We start from the raw sequence: 19423 nt of genomic DNA on the forward strand, positions 1-19423 counted from the left end.
TGCAATGCTGGAATCATTGTAGCTTTTGAAAGACAACCAGCTATGCTGTGGGATGTTTCTAGCCCTTTGATGGAAACAAAACTACAGATTTCAGTTTCTAGTATTTTTTTTTTTTAAGGAAAGCATTGTCCAGAAACATTTATTGGCTGAATTTGGCTGTATCAGGTAAACAGAACACAAACTGTCACCGTTGTTATGATGACACAAACCAGCAATGTCAGGAGCAGCGCAATGAAGCAACATTGCGAGTGTTTCCTTTCTCTCTCTTTCTTTTTCAGCAGGGTGTCATATCCTGGTGTGTAAACATCTTCCAACCAGTACTGCAGGTCGTTTGGGTTTTCCTACGAGAAAATTGACTGGGTTTCTATCTTGTGCATAGACAATAAACAAAAACATCATCATGCAGTTGAATATATTTTGGCTACTACCGAAAAATGAACTATGGCCACCCCGGATGTGTCCAAGGGCTTTCAACCTGCAACAGTTCAGACACTTCCACTTAGTAGCATGAGGGCTAGATTGGGGGGGGGGGCACACACCTCCATACCTTAAAAGGTGCACAGTGGACTCAGTGTGATTTACTAATGTAAATTTACATACTTGTGAAACTTTAGAATCTTTGGCATGGAAGCTTAATGGACAGGGCCGTCTTAACCATATCTGGCGACCTGGTGCCAAGATCCCTCTGGCGCGCCCCGTGAGTGAGGCGGGCAGGAGGGGCGCATAGGGAGCTGAGAGGCACGGAGGAGGCAGCCCCAGGCTCCCGCTCCCTGTGCGAAGCTCCGGAAGCACCCGGGGAGCACGAGCCTGGGGCCGCTGCGCCGTGCCTCTCAGCTGTTCAGGCAGCCCCAGGCTAGCGCTCCCCACGTGCCTCTGGAGAGCGGCCTGAAGCCGCTCAACAGCTGAGACAAAGGCGCGGCAGAGGCGGCCCCAGGCTCGCGCTCCCCGCACGCCTCCAGAGAGCTGCCTGAAGCCGCTCAACAGCAGAGGCGCGTGGAGGCAGACACCAGCGTTCGGTGCCCCTTCCGCGCCCCTGATACCCAGGCGCCCTGGCGCCTTGCACCACCCAGCCCGGGCCTAGGGACGGCCCTGTTAATGGAGCAACAATAAACAATTTAGAAAGAATGAAAACACACTGACTTGCATCCTGGCTTTTCGTACTGTCGATAGAAACTTATTCCATTCACAGAAGTGCAACTTTCCTTCCATGAATGGAAGTGCTTTCCATTCACAGAGCCAAAAGTTAGGATCTGGGCTTCTGCAAGCAGTTCTAAAGCTTAGTGCTCCCTTTGCTCTGCGCGGTACCCAATTTCCCCAGGTACTTAAATATCTAGTATATCAGGCACAAATAAAACAGTCCAGTTCTGGGGTTGCCAACCTTTTGGGGCCCATGATTATATTTGCAAACCAGAGAAAGCGTTGCTGGCATTACCCCAACCTATTGACTTTGCTGAAACAGAATGCTTCTTTCATGTCTAATTTCAGCCGGGGGAGAGGACATGTGGGAATCAGGGAAGGTCTCTATGGGTGCATGGGTGTCTATGGGCATCACATTACCAACCCCGGTATAATTTTTTTTGTGGGGGCAGATGTGATTTTGTGGAATTGTACCTTTAGATAGTGAGCCAGGCTAGAGTTTAAGGAATGTCTGTCGTAGTCTTGAACAGTCCAGGATGGGTATTTTTTCCCTTCCTTCCAGCTATCATCAGGGAAGACATCACTGTAAAGAGGATTTCTTTTGATGGTTGATTTCAAGGTGATTGGTGTAATGTGTTTTCCAAGGGCTTTATCTATCGCTGCGGGATGGGGCTCACTCACTTCCGCGATAGGCTGCTCACGTAAATTTTTCTTTTCTCTCTGGAAGATACACATACGAAAAGGATGAAGGCTGTCATCAACATTTACCTAAGAGCATATTATTTCAAAGACTTCCTCTGGAGCTTAACAAAGCCCCTTACAGTAATCATCAGCTAATCCTCATAGCTCTGAAAATCTTCTATTGAGAGGAACAGTCCTCTTTGTTCTTGTAATATGGTCAAATTACTATAAGAATCTGAAAACTTCTTTAACAACCTGGTCGGAGGTAAGGATTGACTAAGATTCAACGATTATTCATGGAATTCAGATATAGATGACTACAAAGCAACTTGATGCCAAAACACATTATTTTAAAGCAGCAATTTACCTACATATGCAGCCAAAGCTGACAGCAGGCAGCAATATTTCCTTATTCATCATCACCAAAGCTAGGGAGTTCCTATTACTTTTCACCCTGGAAGTGGAATGCCAATTCAAAGTTCCCAGTTCAAATCCAAAACTTTAGCCAGGTATCATTAATTTCACAAAAGACAATGGTTATTACATGTTAATAAGTTGAATTATGGGTTTCCTCCAGACTATCAGCATTTTGCAGCAGAGATTCAAGCCCATGCCAGGAATTTAGCTTTGCACAGTTAAAGTATATTAAAGCATATTATTGTTCTAGAACACTGAATCTCCTTAAACAAACAGGCAAACTTCTTTTTTTTTTTGTGGTTAGGAAAGTAAGGAGGAAATTTGCTGAAAAGTGTGGACTGAACAAACGATGGACATGAACGTATATCAATACCCCACAAGCAAATCAGAAATACGGCTGGATGTTCATTGCTGTGCAACCTCCCCACGTAAAAATAAGAACAAATGCTCCATAAACACTAAACATAGTTTAATGTTCACCAAAAAGCCCACCAAAAAAACTTTGTGCAAAGCAGATCAGGATGAATGCTTAATTAACAGGTTGCCTGAAGTAGCCTGTAGATTGAGAATATACTTTTGGATTTATTTATTTTTTTCCCCAAATTGAAAGAGGGAAGCAACCCACAGTAGGAGCCCTAAGGAAGCAGGAAGGGGGGCAATGGGTGATCCAGCTGGGCCAAGTGATGGGGTGACGGCAGTGCTGGATTTACATATAAGCTAAACAAGCTACCGTATATCGGAGAGCCCCACTCTCTTGGAGGCCCCAAAAAAGTTAAAGGAGGAAAAAAAATGGATGTACATTTCAAAAATATAAGATAAAAATACCAATAAAATGAAACCTACATACAGCTACAGCAACCCTGTTTTGTGTTGTGTAGGCTCCTATGATGTAAGTCATGAGCCCAGCCTGCTCCCTAAAATATCATTGGTTTTCTCATTTCTATATATAGCAGGGGTGTCCAAACTTTTTTCAAAGAGGTCCAGATTTGATGAAGTGAACATGCGTGAGGGCCGACCAAAGTTGTTGAGCTTTTTCTTAGGGTTGAAGTTGTTGGCCACCTTTTAGGATTTTACCCCAGGAAATAAACTGCAGCAGGGGCCGGATTAGGCCCCCGGGCTGGACTTTGGACTTGCCTGATATTTAGGGTGCCTACATTCTGCATGGACTGGTTGCATGACAACATGTGCAAATGGCTTTAGATACCTATGAGGTCCATAAATTACCAAATAGCATGCTGGTATTCAACACAAAAAACAGCGGCAATTTGTTGTTGACAAAGGACAGCTGAACATATAAAGGGCCCCGTTACCTTCAGTAGCTTAGGGCCTCATCAGACCTAAATCCGGCCCTGGCTGACTGCCTCAACTGTTCTGTCTCTCTTGTCCTCTCAGTTGTGAGATAAGACAGCAAAGAAATCAGGGAGGTGAATCTGCTGGCTGAGACATCCCTGTCAGAACCACTTGCTGCTTTTACCCATCCTTTCCTATGAGAGGGTGGCACACTGTTTCAGCTGGCATGCTTTTCTGGTCTGAAGGAAAGGGATTTCCTTGTGTAGTAGCCTACCTGACCCAGCAGCTGAACTCGCTCTTATTTATTATCTGTTCATTTCATAAAATTTCATAAAATTTATACACTGCCTGATTGTAAAACAGACAGACCTCAAATCAGTTTAAAGGTAAAGGACCCCTGACAGTTAAGTCCAGTCGCGAACAACTCTGGGGTTGCGGCGCTCATCTCGCTTTACTGGCAGAGGGAGCCGACGTTTGTCCACAGACAGTTATTCCGGGTCATGTGGCCAGCATGACTAAGCTGCTTCTGGAGAAACCAGAGCAGCGCACAGAAACGCCATTTACCTTCCTGTCAGAGCGGTACCTATTTATCTACTTGAACTTTAACGTGCTTTCAAACTGCTAAGTTGGCAGGAGCTGGGACTGAACAATGGGAGCTCACCCCGTCACAGGGATTTGAACTGCCAACCTTCCGATCAACAAGCCCAAGGCTCAGTGGTTTACACCGCAGCACCACCCAACAGTTTACTGTTGGGTAAATGTGCACTGCATTACTGCCATCCTATCTCATCCTCTGTCGTCCCCTTCTCCTTGTGCCCTCCATCTTTCCCAACATCAGGGTCTTTTCCAGGGAGTCTTCTCTTCTCATGAGGTGGCCAAAGTATTGGCGCCTCAGCTTCAGGATCTGTCCTTCCAGTGAGCACTCAGGGCTGATTTCCTTCAGAATGGATAGGTTTGATCTTCTTGCAGTCCATGGGACTCTCAAGAGTCTCCTCCAGCAATTATATGCAGATGCAAAGTTGTGGTAGCTAGAAGTCGGCAAGAACTGCAAGAGATGTTGGAATAACAAAATGAAGAATCAAAGAAGGTTGTGTCATCTGCATATCTGAGGTTGTTGATATTTCTTCTGGCAATCTTAATTCCACCTTGGGAGTCATCCAGTCCAGCCTTTTGCATGATGAATTCTGCATATAAGTTAAATAAGCAGGGAGACAATATACAGCCTTGTCGTGCTCCTTTCCCAATTTTGAACCAATCAGTTATTCCATATCCAGTTCTAACTGTAGCTTCTTGTCCCACATAGAGATTTCTCAGGAGACAGATGAGGTGATCAGGCACTCTCATTTCTTTAAGAACTTGCCATAGTTTGCTGTGGTCAACACAGTCAAATGCTTTTGCGTAGTCAATGACGCAGAAGTAGATGTTTTTCTGGAATTCTCTAGCTTTCTCCATAATCCAGCGCATGTTTACAATTTGGTCTCTGGTTCCTCTGCCCCTTCGAAATCCAGCTTGCACTTCTGGGAGTTCTCGGTCCACATACTGCTTAAGCCTGCCTTGTAGAATTTTAAGCATAACCTTGCTAGCATGTGAAATGAGCGCAATTGTGCGGTAGTTGGAGCATTCTTTGGCACTGCCCTTCTTTGGGATTGGGATGTAGACTAATCTTCTCCAATCATCTGGCCACTACTGAGTTTTCCAAACTTGTTGGCATATTGAGTGTAGCACCTTGACAGCATCATCTTTTAAAATTTTAAATAGTTCAGCTGGAATATCATCACTTCCACTGGCCTTGTTATTTGCAGTGCTTTCAAAGGCCCATTTGACTTCAATCTCCAGGATGTCTGGCTCAAGGTCAGCAAACACACTACCTGGGGTATACGATACCTCCATATCTTTCTGGTATACAGTCAAACCTCGGTTTGCAACCGCCTCCGTTTGCGACCGCTTCGGTTTCCGACCACCACGGACCCGGAAGTGTTTACATCCGGGTTCCACGGCACTCGGATGCACAGAAGCACTATATTGGCATTTCGCGCACGTGCAGAAGCGTGCCTTCGGCAAGCGACTGATTTGGGGAGCGACCGGCTCCGCAGAATGGATTGCGGTCGCAAACCGAGGTACCACTGTAATTCCTCTGTGTATTCGTGCCACCTCTTCTTGATGTCTTCTGCTTCTGTTAGGTCCTTTCCACTTTTGTCCTTTATTATGGTAATCTTTGTATGAAATGTTCCTTTCATATCTCCAATTTTCTTGAACAAATCTCTGGTTTTTCCCATTCTGTTGTTATCCTCTATTTCTTTGCATTGCTCGTTTAAGAAGGCCCTCTTGTCTCTCCTTGCTATTTTTTGGAAATCTGCATTCAATTTCCTGTATCTTTCACTATCTCCCTCGCATTTTGCTTGCTTTCTCTCCCCCGCTATTTGTAAGGCCTCATTGGACAGCAACTTTGCTTTCTTGGATTTCCTTTTCATTGGGATGATTTTCGTTGCTGCCTCCTGTATAATGTTACACGCCTCCATCCATAGTTCTTCAGGCACTCTGTCCACCAAATCTAAATCCTTAAACCTGTTCCTCACTTCTACTTCTGTATATTCATAAGGGATTTGATTTAGATTGTGTCTTACAGGCCCCGTGGATTTCCCTATTTTCTTCAGTTTAAGCTGGAATTTTGCTATAAGAAGCTGGTGATCTGAGCCACAGTCAGCTCCAGGTCTTGTTTTTGCTGACTGTATAGAGCTTCTCCATCTTTGGCTGCAGAGAATATAATCAATCTGATTTCGATGCTGCCCATTTGGTGATATCCATGTGTAGAGTCGTCTCTTGTGTTGTTGGAAAAGAGTGTTTGTGATGACCAGCTTGTTCTCTTGACAGAACTCTATTAGCCTTTGCCCTGCTTCATTTTGAACTCCAAGGCCAAACTTGCCAGTTGTTCCTTTTATCTCTTGACTCCCTACTTTAGCATTCCAATCCCCTATCATGAGAAGAACATCCTTCTTTGGTGTCATTTCTAGAAGGTGTTGTAAGTCTCCATAGAACTGGTCAATTTCACTTTCTTCAGCACCGGTAGTTGGTGCATAAACTTGGATTACTGTGATGTTAAAATGTCTGCCTTGGATTCGTATTGAGATCATTCTATCATTTTTGAGATTGCAACCCCGTACAGCTTTCGCCACTCTTTTGTTGACTGTGAGGGCCACTCCATTTCTTCTATGGGATTCTTGCCCACAGTAGTAGATATGGTCATCCGAACTGAATTTGCCCATTCCCATCGATTTTAGTTCACTGATGCCCAGGATGTCAATATTTATTCTTGCCATCTCATTTTTGACCACATCCAGCTTACCAAGGTTCATGGTTCTTACATTCCAGGTTCCTATGCAATATTTTTCTTTACAGCATTGGACTTTCCCTTTGCTTCCAGGCATATCCGCAACTGAATCACCTTTCCGCTTTGGCCCAGCTGCTTCATCATCTCTGAATCGACTTGTACTTGTCCTCCGCTCTTCCTCAGTAGCATGTTGGACACCTTCCAACCTGAGCGGCTTATCTTCCAGCGTCATAACTTTTATATGCCTGTTGTCTTTGTCCATGGAGTTTTCTTGGCAAAATACTGGAGTGGTTTGCCAGTTCCTTCTCCAGGTGGATCACATTTAGTTGAAACTCTCAGCTATGACCTGTCCATCTTGGGTGGCCCTGCACGGCATAGCTCATAGCTTCTCTGAGCTATTCAAGCCCCATCGACACAACAAGGCAGTGATCCATGAAGGAGGATATACATATCCAATCATTTATCTACACACAGAGAAGTAGACCTTCCCATCTCCCACCTAAGAGCCTACTTCTTCTCCCAGTCTCTCAATCTGGGAGACCTTTTTCTACCCCCCCCCTTGACTGTCCTCTTCCTCTGTATGCCATCCTCAGTCTGAAGTAAATATATTTCTTTATATTTGGAGACCATTTCTCCCTCTTCTCTTCTCTTCTCTTCTCTTCTCTTCTCTTCTCTTCTCTTCTCTTCTCTTCTCTTCTTTCTCTCTCTCTCTCCTCCTGTGAGGGTTAATATTTTCATCATTGGAACAGACAATAATTGGACCAAGTACAGATTCCCAGCTGGGAGTTTGCATCAAACAATTGTTGCTGTTGGTGATACTGGCACAGGTGCATCTTGAAGTGGGTAAAATTGGAAAACTGAGGGATCTGGATTCTGATAGATCTCTGATCGAAGCACCTGGAGTAGCGTAGAAAGCACCTTTTCCTCTTTCCTACGGGTAAACTCACAAAAGGTTGACTTCCTGACAAGGTTCACGGTTTCCAAGCAGAAGCCATGACCATGAACTGCGATCCTGTGCCATCATGCATCAAGCAAACCCCTCATTCCCTTTCCCCTTGCTTCAAAAGCAGAAAACAAAATCTGCTTGTGGAATACACTCCACAAGATTTTCCCTGGAGCAAGTCATGGTTTAAAAAGCAAGACATGCAGGAAAAGGAGGCTTCTTCCAATGAGCAGCATCTCTCAGAGCCAATCATAGGAAGAATAAACTAGTATATCTGGGAAGATACTTGCGTACCAGATGGAATTCTGATAGTTCACCATTAAAGGGAAAGGCTGCAGATACACACACCATGCTTGCAAAGCAGGAAAAAAGATGTAATCAAATGGGAAATAATTGCTGTCTGTTTTCGGATTGAAGCCGGAGAGATTGCAAGGAAATCGCTATAAGAAACCCTGTGCAGGAGGATTCTGGCATTCACACCCCTTTCACATGCCTAAGTTGCCAAGTCTGTTTTAGAGCTCTAAAATTATCCTCGGCTACTGCTAGAGAGTGAATCGATCTGCAGTGCCCGCCAGCTGCTGTTTTAGCTCCTGTCGGGTTCCATATGCCATTTCTGAGCCCTGACATATCCTACGATCAGATTATCTTGCATGTCTTTTGTGAATTGTATTTTGCCCCCTCAAGCTTTCATGAGCCTAATTGAAATGGCACCACTGCAATAGCTTATCTTTGTGTGTGTACGTGTGCGTGTGCGCCTTCATTTCATCATCCTATTATGTATTCAAAGTTCTTCAGAGATGCTAATGATGTCTCAGGCTTGCTAACTGGATGTGGAAAAGGCTATTTTACTACTGGTGCTTTTTGGGTGGGGTGGGTGATGGATGTGGAAAAAGACATAAAAATAATGTGATCTGAGTGTGGTGGAAAAGTGCTGGGGGGAAAAGAAGAAAATCAGGTATCAGAATGTACTCTTAAGAGACAATGTGCAGTGGTACCTCGGGTTACAGACGCTTCAGGTTACAGACGCTTCAGGTTACAGACTCCACTAACCCAGAAATAGTACCTCAGGTTAAGAACTTTGCTTCAGGATGAGAACAGAAATCGTGTGGCAGTGTTAGTGGCAGCGGCGGCAGCAGCAGCAGGAGGCCCTACATTAGCTAAAGTGGTACCTCTGGTTAAGAACAGTTTCAGGTTAAGAACGCACCTCCAGAATGAATTAAGTTCTTAACCCGAGGTACTACTGTACACTCTTAGGTCACAGATGTGCTGCACACATGTTCTGCACACAAAAGGTCCCCAGTTCAATCCTTGTCATCTCAGGTAGCAGGTAATAGGATGACCCCTGGGTCCTGAGACCCTTGAATACTAGTAGCAGTTGAAGTAGACAGCAAGGCTAGGCTATATATTGATATATCGTCGAAAACCACCATGAAGGCCATATCGTGATATCGGTTTCATATTTTTTGACCTGGCAATATATCGCGAATCATGATGTGTGTATGTGCTATGCAAAAATCAGAATGGGGGAAAAACCGTGAAGCCAGCCAATACTTCTCTCAGTTCCTGCAGCCCCTGTTAACTCCACCAGCCCAAATAATCATGAGCAGGCGCCGGCAAAAATCATGGTGCAGGAAAAACTGTGAACCCAACCAATGCCTCTACATAGCTCCATCCTTATTTCAGACATTGTGGTATATATATTGCGATGTTGAGCTGGTGATATATCACTATGTTGAAAACCAGGTGTCACCCAGCCCAAATAAACAGTGCTGCGTTAGAGAGACAATTGGCCTGATCTGTATAAGGCATCACCCCGTTAAAGGGCAGTAGCCACAGTGGTGCCTGTCTGATGATGTTGGACTACAATTCCTATTATCCTGGACTACAGACCATTCTGTCCAGGGCTGATGGAAGTTGGAGTCCAACCCCATCTGAAGAGAATTACATTGGCTGCCCCATAACACGATGAATTAGTGCCGGAGTTTGAAATTTCTTGTGGAATTATGAGAGCAATTGTTAGAAGAACTAAACATTTTCGTAGGCCATGGATAGCATCTGGCGTTGCAGGAATGTCTGGCCTTCTGTGACCTTCCAGATGCATCTGGCTGGCTGCAGTTAAAACACTGGCTTGCATGGAGATGATTCAGCAGGGCAGGTCTTGTCTTAAAAGATGTAAATTAGTTTCAGTTCAGCCACTTTTGGGGGGTGAATAGGTCACATTCAGTAATGGTTTTACTCCCCCATTGGTCCTTACTGATGAGCTGCATGGTGATGTCTGAGAACTTTGATGTACATCCAGATCCCGTTTTATGTCATCACCATGAACAACATTGTTCAAGTATACACACTTGGCTTTGTAGAGTGGCTCTGGCAACTGCACCTACGAGTACATGTGGACCGAAAGCAAAGACAGGTCAGAAAGTAGTATAATTGCCCCCCCCCCCAGGCCATGTGACTTGGTCCACAGGTTGTAAAACTGCCTGATGTGTCCAAGTGGAAGTGGAAGCATTGCAAGAAGATCGGCATTACAGCCAGTCCTCACTGTGACTACTACAGAGGTTAAATCTAGGGAGGGAGGGAGGAAGCTTATGAGTTTATTTGCATCATAAAAGCCTCCACATGGAATTCTGATTGCTTACCATTAAAGGGAAAGCCTGCAGGAAATTGTTTTTTTGGAACCTGAGGATCAGACGACCTCTAGCCCAATGCATGTCTGCTTTTTGCAGTGCACCCATAGGTTCACACACAACCCTCTTACACCCTGATCCTACAAATTTTCCTGGAAGTTTGTGTGTTTAATGGGACTTATTGTCTAGAGAGAGCTGCCTTATTTCGGCAATCCTGACTCAGGCCCGGCCCTACGTGCAGGCTGGGTGGCGCAGGGCACCATGGCGCCGGCCCGATAGGAGGGCGCCGCGAGCTGCGCCCACCCGCTGGCCGACCGGTCCGCCGCGCAGCTGCGCCTGCCCGCCCGCCTTCTGCGCAGCAGCGCCTGTTGCACCCGCGCTGCGCGCTGCGCCCACCCGCCCACCGTGCTGGGAAACGGGGTGGGAGGGCGCCGAAGGGATCCGGCGGGCGCCGGGAGCGCTTAAGACGGCGCTGACTGCTGCTTTAGTTTGGCTTTCCATTTGTGCTGGGTAATTCAGTTGCCTTAGTCGGTTCATGCCGGTCTGCATGGTATGGCTCAATGTGCTCTTTTACTGTAGGGATAACCTGCAGGAAAATTTACTGCAATGAGAATATAAGCAACACACCCAACTGCTAGGTAGTGCTGTAGCATATATTTAGTGCTTTACTTAAGTCTTGTCTTCTTCTTGTGGCAAAGGACTTGTTTGGTATTGTAACAGATCCATTCCTTGCTCCGAGATAGTATTTCCAATTGCCCCTGGTTAAACATAGGCTAGTCCATCCCTGGACATAGAATACCCTCCAATATTTCTCCTATGGAAAATAAGGATATCCTATTCAATCATTTTATTTATACCCCATCCATCTGCCCTAGCTACTCTTCCAACATACATAAAAGGGTAAAGGTAGAGGTACCCCTGACCATTAGGTCCAGTCATGGACGACTCGGGGGTTGTCCGCTCCTCTTGTTCTATAGGCCGAGGGAGCCGGCATTTGTCTGCAGACAGCTTCTGGGCCATGTGGCCAGCATGACTAAGCCACTTCTGGTGAACCAGAACAGCACACGGAAACACTGTTTACCTTCCCATCGGAGCAGTACCTATTTATCTACTTGCACTTTGACGTGGTTTCGAACTGCTAGGTGCACAGGAGCAGGGACCAACGGGAGCTCACCCCATTGCAGGGATTCGAACCGCCAACCTTCTGATCAGCAAGTCCTAGGCTCTGTGGTTTAGACCACAGCGCCACCCGCGTCCCTTCCAACATACATAAAAATACAATAAAACATTAAGCATTAAAAAAACAAACCTTTCCCTATACAGGGCTGCCTTCAGGTGTCTTCTAAAGGTTGTATATCTTATCTCATTGGCTCAGGGGCGGGAGGTCCGCATAACTCCATACCTTCCTCCATATCCCTGATGAAAATAGGGATGTTGTAAGGAAAAAAATGGGACATTCTGGGATCAAATCAGGAACTGGGACGGCTTCTGTAAATCCAGGAGTGTCCGTGGAAAATGGGGACACTTGGAGGGTTTGAATAGCCTAGACTAGAAGCACAAAGGTCGGATTCTAGGATTTTTTTTTGGCTGCTTGCCAGGAAAGAGCCTGAACATCACATCTGTTAAGATTAATCTGCAGCCATGGTCTTATTAGTAAGAGTCTCACACCCTCCAATTACTACTGAAGGAATTTTTTTATTTTACTTCGATCCAGACCAACACGGCTACCTACCTGTAACCAGAACTATGGAAGGCACCACATTGAGCCGCATGAAATGGAAGTCCATCAACCTCACCAAGAAACTTGCCCAGGTACAAACTGACATAAGTGCCTGGAAACTTCCATTTCACTGTATCTGAAGAAGTGTGCATGCACACGAAAGCTCATACCAAAATAAAAACTTAGTTGGTCTTTAAGGTGCTACTGAAGGAATTTTTTTATTTTACTTCGATCCAGACCAACACGGCTACCTACCTGTAACCAGAACTATGGAAGGCACCACATTGAGCCGCATGAAATGGAAGTTCATCAACCTCACCAAGAAACTTGCCCAGGTACAAACTGACATAAGTGCCTGGAAACTTCCATTTCACTGTATCTGAAGAAGTGTGCATGCACACGAAAGCTCATACCAAAATAAAAACTTAGTTGGTCTTTAAGGTGCTACTGAAGGAATTTTTTTATTTTACTTCGATCCAGACCAACACGGCTACCTACCTGTAACCCTCCAATTACAACGCTATTGTGGTGTGGAGCTGAGAGAGCTGGACACAAGTTCATTTGAGCTTGGAATTTGTTGGGTGGTCATAGGGGAAATGACTAGCTTTCGGGTTCAGTTTGCCACCTGCAGCATGATGATGAGACGGGTTTGCTTCTTATGGGTTTCATGTGTTGAGGGAAAAGAGAAGGTTAATTGTAGTCACTCTAGCTAGCGGCCATATGTTCTGAAGCAGGCGCCTCACCAAACAGCTAATTGTCAGGCTTACTGTATTTCTAACAAGCATCCTTGTGCACAAGCCCAGCTGCCGCTGCACGTGTGTAGTTGGATCGGGGCCAGGGAGTCTTAAGTGTGTGGTTTAGCAAAGAAAAGGAAGACCGCTCTCTCTCTTGTAGGGCAAACATTTTCAGTGCAAAGGCCAACAGGGCTTGGGCAGGCTTTACCTTCCATTATGATAGGGGAAGAAATAGACTCCCCCAAAGCAGATTTTTTAAAAGTCAAAAAACCCGTCTGAAACCCGACTTACTTGTCATGGCGGCCTCAGAATTTGGTGGAAAATAAATGAAAACACTTCAAAGCAGAAGAAAGCACTTTCAGAGGCAAGGGGGGGCACATTAATCTGAATGATCTTTGGGTAAAGGTCGTGACAATCTCACAAACACAGCACGGAGGCAGCGAGTCCTAAGAAGCAAGTGTTTGTTAAAATAAAATGAATTCCAGGGCTGGGAATTTAGGTTGCTTTCAGGCTTTAATGACTTCAGGAACCTGCAGGTCATTCACATCTCTTCTGAAAAGGAACACAACCCCCCCCCTCCTATTCCGGTCTTAACTAACCCTTAACCTCATTAGGCCTCTAGTCCTAAAACAAAACATGCTATTCATCAAGCATTCATTCTACACCTTGTGTACATCATGTTTATTTTGATATCTGGAACATATAAGACATACGCAATTCCTCCTTATTTTTTGATCGTTAAAACGTGTGTGTGTGTGTGTGTGTGTGTGTGTGTGTGTTTGACAATTAAGGCTGCAATCTCAAACATAATTATTCCCAAGTAAAACTTGGTGAAATCAGTCAGACTCGTTCTTAAGTCAGCATGGATAAGACCAGGCTGTAAGTTTGGGACTATCAAGAAATGTGGTTCTGTTTAATTTTACATTTCAATAAGACATTCTCCCAGAAAGCTCTCTGAAGGTTTAAAATATAGGATTTCTTTTAATGCCCCCCATGACTCTCTCTCTCTCTCTCTCTCTCTCTCTCTCTCTCTCTCTCTGCCAGGTTGGACCATGCTTATTTTAAAAAAGGAAACCCATCTGAGCCCTGACAGACAAACCTGAGAGTCTTTATTGATCTGCATTATGAGGTACCAAACACATACACTGGGAAGGGGGGGAAGGGAGATAAATATATCCAAATACTTTAGTGTAACAGTTGCTGAAAACCAAATTTTATTAAAGGGTTGTCTACATGTGCGAACCAAGGGTATGTGGTTGCTGTGGGGAAAGCATTTAAAGTCTCTTCTAGATGGCTTCCAGTGCATAGAAGGCCATACGCAGGATTCGGCACATTGGCAAGTGCTTGGAAAATAGCACTAACCAGCAAATGCTGAAGGCTGAATGTTGGTGAGTGTGCACACTTGGCTTACTGTGGACACACACAAACGTTTTCAGCAGCCATCATGAGCTGTGTGGCAAGAAGTCTCAAGCCCTGTGCTCAGAACTGAGGGTCCCCACACATGTGCCCCAAGTGTCCTTATGACACAAGCAAGATAAGCTGAGCTAGCGTCTAAAGTTGCATAACACATTTGCATGCCCACATGCCCCCAGTTGGATTTTCGGCTATATGAAAAGTGATGGGGAACTGCAAGGGAAAAAGTTTGGGTAACAATTGCTTGACCTGACATTGTATGAGCTTCCTGCAAGCCAACAAGATGACTGTTCAATAATCTGCCAATATCCTTGCAAATCTGTGCAAGTAATTCAGGATGAATGCTCGATAAACAGCATATAGGGAAGAGGACTGGTGATTGTATTGAAGTGGTACCAACTGATCAACAGTGGCCAGCTTTCATTTTTAAAGCTGTATTTCCCCCCCCCTGCCCCCTTAGATTTGCTTCCTTTAGGTCAGGCATGTCCAAAGTCTGTTTTGGGGGCCTGGCCCGCTGATCGATTTAATCCGGCCCCCGTGGCAGTATATGTCCTGGGGTTAAATCCTTAAAAGCTCAGCAACTTTGGGGTTAAATCCTTTAAAAAGCTCAACAACTTTGGTCAGCCCTAACTTCATCAAATCTGGCCCTCTTTGAAAAAAGTTTGGGCACCCCTGCTTTAGGTTGTTTGGTTTAACTGTGAAACCCTCCAGTTATGACAATATCTACCAAAAACATGTAACTATCATGCCAGCAAAAATGAATTTAAAATATCAAACCACTTAGTCTTAAAGCACAGGAGCAAAGCTAAGTCAGGGATGTTGCCAATATGGGATATAGGGCTTCACAGTCCAGTGAAGTTGTCTGTAATAGGTACAACAACAAACTACTGAATTAGCAGAGGTGAGTCTGGTGCTCTGGCTACTTACCTGTGAATAGACTCTGTTGTGCCATTGCTGTTGCTCAGGAAAATGCGTGTCTGGAAAACTTGCTAGCCAGGTTTGTAAAAAGATGGAGGTTTTTGCTAAGGATTTCACGTCTAGCTGCAGGAATTTATCGGGGTGGTTGTTGTTTGGCAGTGCAGAGAGATCCATGTTTCTCTGTCACATATTGGTGAAAGCAAGTTGCTCTTCCCCGGAGCAGCTCCCAACTTCTTCTATAATTAATTAAGTGAACAAGGATATTGCCTTTCTCCTACCTGAAACTGGAGCTGACTGATGTTCAGGCAGATACATTTCCTATTGTCTGCACATGAAAATGAGCAACACGGCGGGTCCCTTTAAACTGGATTAGCCGATGTTTTCAAGAGCTGGTCTGAAGTGAAAGGAAGGCTCTAAATGTGTCCATTAAATGTGACAATCAGTTACTGGATGCCCGAGATGTCTGAGTGCAGCAAAAGTTGCAGAAGTGGGGATTTCTGAAGCAAGTATGCATAAAAATGACACCAGAGCTTGCAATGTAAAATGTAGCTTAAAAAACTAATCCCAACTTTATTTGCTACTGCAGCATTTCAGAAGTCTATTGAAAACACTCTTGACTGTCACAAGGTGAATAGAAAAATTCCTTCAGTAGCACCTTAAAGACCAACTAAGTTTTTATTTTGGTATGAGCTTTCGTGTGCATGCACACTTCTTCAGATACCTTGTGTGCATGCACACGAAAGGAATTTTTCTATTTTGCTTCAACTCAGACCAACACGGCTACCTACCTGTAACTGTCACAAGGTGATCACTGGCATGAAATACAGCACTGCACGTTGTGGTAGGAAGACCTTAATATCCCCTATACACTTACGAGGTCTGAGCTGGCAGTGTGATGGATCAGAAAAGAAATTGTGTAGTGGACAACTTGCTAAAAATGTAGCCTGAGTGAGTGTCTGGCAGCTGTGAAAGTGGTTACATTCCACAAAAATAAAACAGGACTTAAAACCTCCCCCTTTGCAGGGGGGAACAGGTACTGACTAATAAATGGCAATTTAGAATTTATCCTCATAACATTTCTTTGAAGACCGGTGCTCCGGAAACTGTTGGGTTTACATTGGCCATGTTGGCTAGGACTGTTGGAAGTTTAAGTCCAATGACATGGGAGCACCACGGTGGCGTATCCCCCCTGGCAGAAACAATACTGCGCTAGATGGATAGAGTGGTCCACCTTCACATATTTGGTTTTCTCCATTTCATATTTTATTTTCAACAGAAATCGACCAACATTATAAGGTTTTTTTTGGGGGGGGAGGGAAGATATATATAAATGGAGTTTATATACATATATATTTATTGAAGATGTAAAAATCACGTGACTCACGTACAAAATTTTCTCATAAGGAAAATGTAAGTTGCCTTGTTCACATTTCACAAAATTGCAAAACTATCTTTATAAAAATCTTTTTTAAAAAAACAAAGAAGTTTATCACAAAATTATCTTCTAAAACTTTTTTTTTTTTAAAAAAACAACCTGAAAATTTAGCCCAATTCATGTTAAACATTAGGTTTCTCTCCATGTGCAAACCACATGAGCACCGAGAGCTAGGCGTGGATCTTTTGTTGAAAAGCCTTGAGATCAAATGACACGTTTAAAAACAGTACAGATTTCTTTCATAGGATGTTACAAACTCTAGAACGATGTTTCTCTACACTACATCAAACAGTGCAACCGAGATTCAGTGTTAATCTTTACAGTGTTTAATTGATTCAATACTTGTGTTCAAGTATATGTTCATACACATGGTTAAAATCCCTACTTTGTCATTTTGTCTATTTTTGTTTATAAAAAGTTTCTAAGTTACAGTAGATCATTTCTTACAGTATGTTTTTAAGGGCATGGAGAAACGTGAGGTGTCACGCTGGGCCACTAGTGATCTGTGGTAGGAATCAAGAACCCACGACCCTCCAGGTGTTGTAAGACTCCATCAGCCCCAGGTTAGCACCACAAAAATTCAGGGACATTAGGAGCTATAGTTCGGCTATATCTGTGGGACCGCAGGTTTCCCATGCCCGCTTAGAGGAATCTGCCTACAACTTTGTGGAACTGATTCTTACGATTACGTTTGTTGAAAATGGGCTGCTGTGATCATGAAAATTAATACAGTGGTACCTCGACTTACGAACGACTCGACAACCGAATTTTTCGACTTACGAATGGGGGCAATGGCCGCGCGCTTACGAATGTCTCGACATCCAGAAAAAAACCGCGGCGGTTTTAGATAGGGTTGCTTCAACTTACGATTTTTCCCGTTTTCAATGCATTCCTTTGGGAAATCGCGTTTCCAATGGCGTTTTTCGACTTATGAATTTTTCGACTTACGAAGGTACCTTCAGAACGGATTAAATTCGCAAGTCAAGGCACCACTGTACTGGGAAGCTGTAGCTATGTCAATAGATGTTCTGGGCCCAATGTCACATGCAAATAAATATTGGGACAGTTCTGAAAGTCTGGTTCAGCCCTTAATAAAACAAGAATTGATTTTTCCAATACATTCTGTAATATAACCTGTTCAATGCTGTTAGATAAACTCACCCCAGAACCTGTTGCCAAAATTTCTGAAGTCAATCTGACACAAAGCATAAGAAAATTTTTACACTAAATAGGATCTCATTTCCATACACAGCAAAACTATTAACCTAAAAAAATCAAAAAAATCAGGGTAACATGATGACTTATTACTTTGCACAATGCAGCGGACAGTGTGTCTAGGTCCCATTAACTGCAAGTGAGCAGGACTAGCGCACTAAACAATGCACAGTATTGTGCTAATTCTTTGTCTTTTGGAGGTTGGTGGTGGGGAAAAAAAAGACATATTAGCCTACTGAATATAAACATTTAAAATAGTAATTTAAAAAAAATCTGATAAATGTATCCAAAATAATTCATATAAAATTAATTATGGAAACTCTGAGCATAAAACAAAACAAACAAAAAGCTGTTTAACCAAAATAAAAAATAAAAATGTATTGGCAGGCAAAAATAAATTAATTTGATTAAATTATATGTAATTTGTAATATGTAATATTTGGTCTGAAAAAGCGTGCTCTTGTGTGTGTTTATAAATAGTGTGACTGTGAAGAGCTGAGAGCTACCCAGCCAGTCTGCCTGCCAGAGGTCAACTCCTTTGCTGAATTTTCTGAGCATAAAAGTCCCTGCACGTCTCACAGCAACGCTGGTACCATCTCATGTCTTGGCAGAGGTTCTTCTCTCGTATGACTCTGCAGTATACAGGCCACTGGTCTCCAAGGCACTTGAACGTTAAGGCAGCTGTGAAACGACACAAAACCAAAAGGGGAATCAATGCAGGTGTGTGTGTCAACGGCTCTGAATTGCATTTCTATGGTGTGAAACTTATGGTGGATACATAGCGCAGGAAGCCTCTTACGTACAGGCAGCAAAACAACAACAACAACAACAACAACAAAGCGACTTGGGAATGAAACACACCTAACAAGGTGGTCTTATAGAAGCAAAGGGGGGGGTAACGCTTTGGCACTTAGGGACAAAAGGTTGCAATTTACTAGGGAGTTAGCACCCTTTGACACAGGAGTATAAAAACAGGGCCAAATCAGACTAAAAACTAAGTGATATCTGTTTTTCAATATCGTGATATTATCACCAGCTAAACCAAGCTCAGCAAACTTTTTCAGCAGGGGGCCACTCCACTGTCCCTCACACCTTATGGGGGGGGGCGGACTATATTTTGGGAAAAAATATATGAACGAATTCCTATGCCCCACAAATAACCCAGAAATGCATTTTAAATAAAAGCACACATTCTACTCAAATAAAAACACCAGGCAGGCCCCACAAATAACCCAGAGATGCATTTTAAATAAAAGGACACAGTCTACGCATGTAAAAACACGCTACTCCTGGACTGTCCGCCGGCTGGATTTAGAAGGCGATTGGGCCGGATCCGGCCCCCAGGCCTTAGTTTGCCTACCCATGAGCTAAACATTTGTGATGCATTGATATATCACCATGTCTGAAATAAGGACGGAGCTATGTAGAGACATGAGCTGGCTTCACGGGTTTTCCCACATTGTGAATTTTGCATCACACACACACACACACACACACACACACACACACACGCAATATATTGCCAGGCCAAAAATTATGAAACCAATATCATGATATGGACTTCA

General features: G+C 43.9%; 2 protein-coding genes across 4 annotated transcripts in view; both read right to left on the reverse strand.

Moving 5' to 3' along the window:
• Positions 1 to 161: 161 nt before the first annotated feature.
• Positions 162 to 16465, reverse strand: MINAR2 (membrane integral NOTCH2 associated receptor 2). Its single transcript, XM_035099720.2, has 3 exons — positions 15218 to 16465; positions 1612 to 1857; positions 162 to 341 (listed from the first exon to the last, which is right to left on the reverse strand). The coding sequence occupies exons 1-3, from the start codon at positions 15380 to 15382 to the stop codon at positions 162 to 164; spliced, it is 591 nt and encodes a 196-aa protein (XP_034955611.1). The 5' UTR covers positions 15383 to 16465.
• Positions 16466 to 16548: 83 nt separating this feature from the next.
• The window catches only part of ADAMTS19 (ADAM metallopeptidase with thrombospondin type 1 motif 19), a 120075-nt gene continuing 117200 nt past the window's right edge, over positions 16549 to 19423 (reverse strand). For all 3 annotated transcript variants that reach the window (XM_035099895.2, XM_060280126.1, XM_035099894.2), the window contains one exon: positions 16549 to 18539. In XM_035099895.2, coding sequence (XP_034955786.2) covers positions 18388 to 18539 — 152 coding nt within the window. In that variant the 3' untranslated portion in view covers positions 16549 to 18387. The remainder of the gene's footprint in view (positions 18540 to 19423) is intronic.

The sequence above is a fragment of the Zootoca vivipara genome, chromosome 11 (assembly GCF_963506605.1).
Source record: "Zootoca vivipara chromosome 11, rZooViv1.1, whole genome shotgun sequence".
NCBI classification, from domain to species: domain Eukaryota; kingdom Metazoa; phylum Chordata; class Lepidosauria; order Squamata; family Lacertidae; genus Zootoca; species Zootoca vivipara.

What these genes read in the sequence shown, in the direction of transcription:
- MINAR2 (XM_035099720.2), bottom strand. Translation starts at nt 15,382, where the DNA reads ATGGATCTCTCTGCACTGCCAAACAACAACCACCCCGATAAATTCCTG. An exon ending in ACAACAGAGTCTATTCACAG is followed by an intron (nt 1,858 to 15,217) that starts GTAAGTAGCCAG and finishes TGTATCTTCCAG; the next exon opens with AGAGAAAAGAAAAATTTACG. An exon ending in GCCTGGCTCACTATCTAAAG is followed by an intron (nt 342 to 1,611) that starts GTACAATTCCAC and finishes ATTTTCTCGTAG; the next exon opens with GAAAACCCAAACGACCTGCA.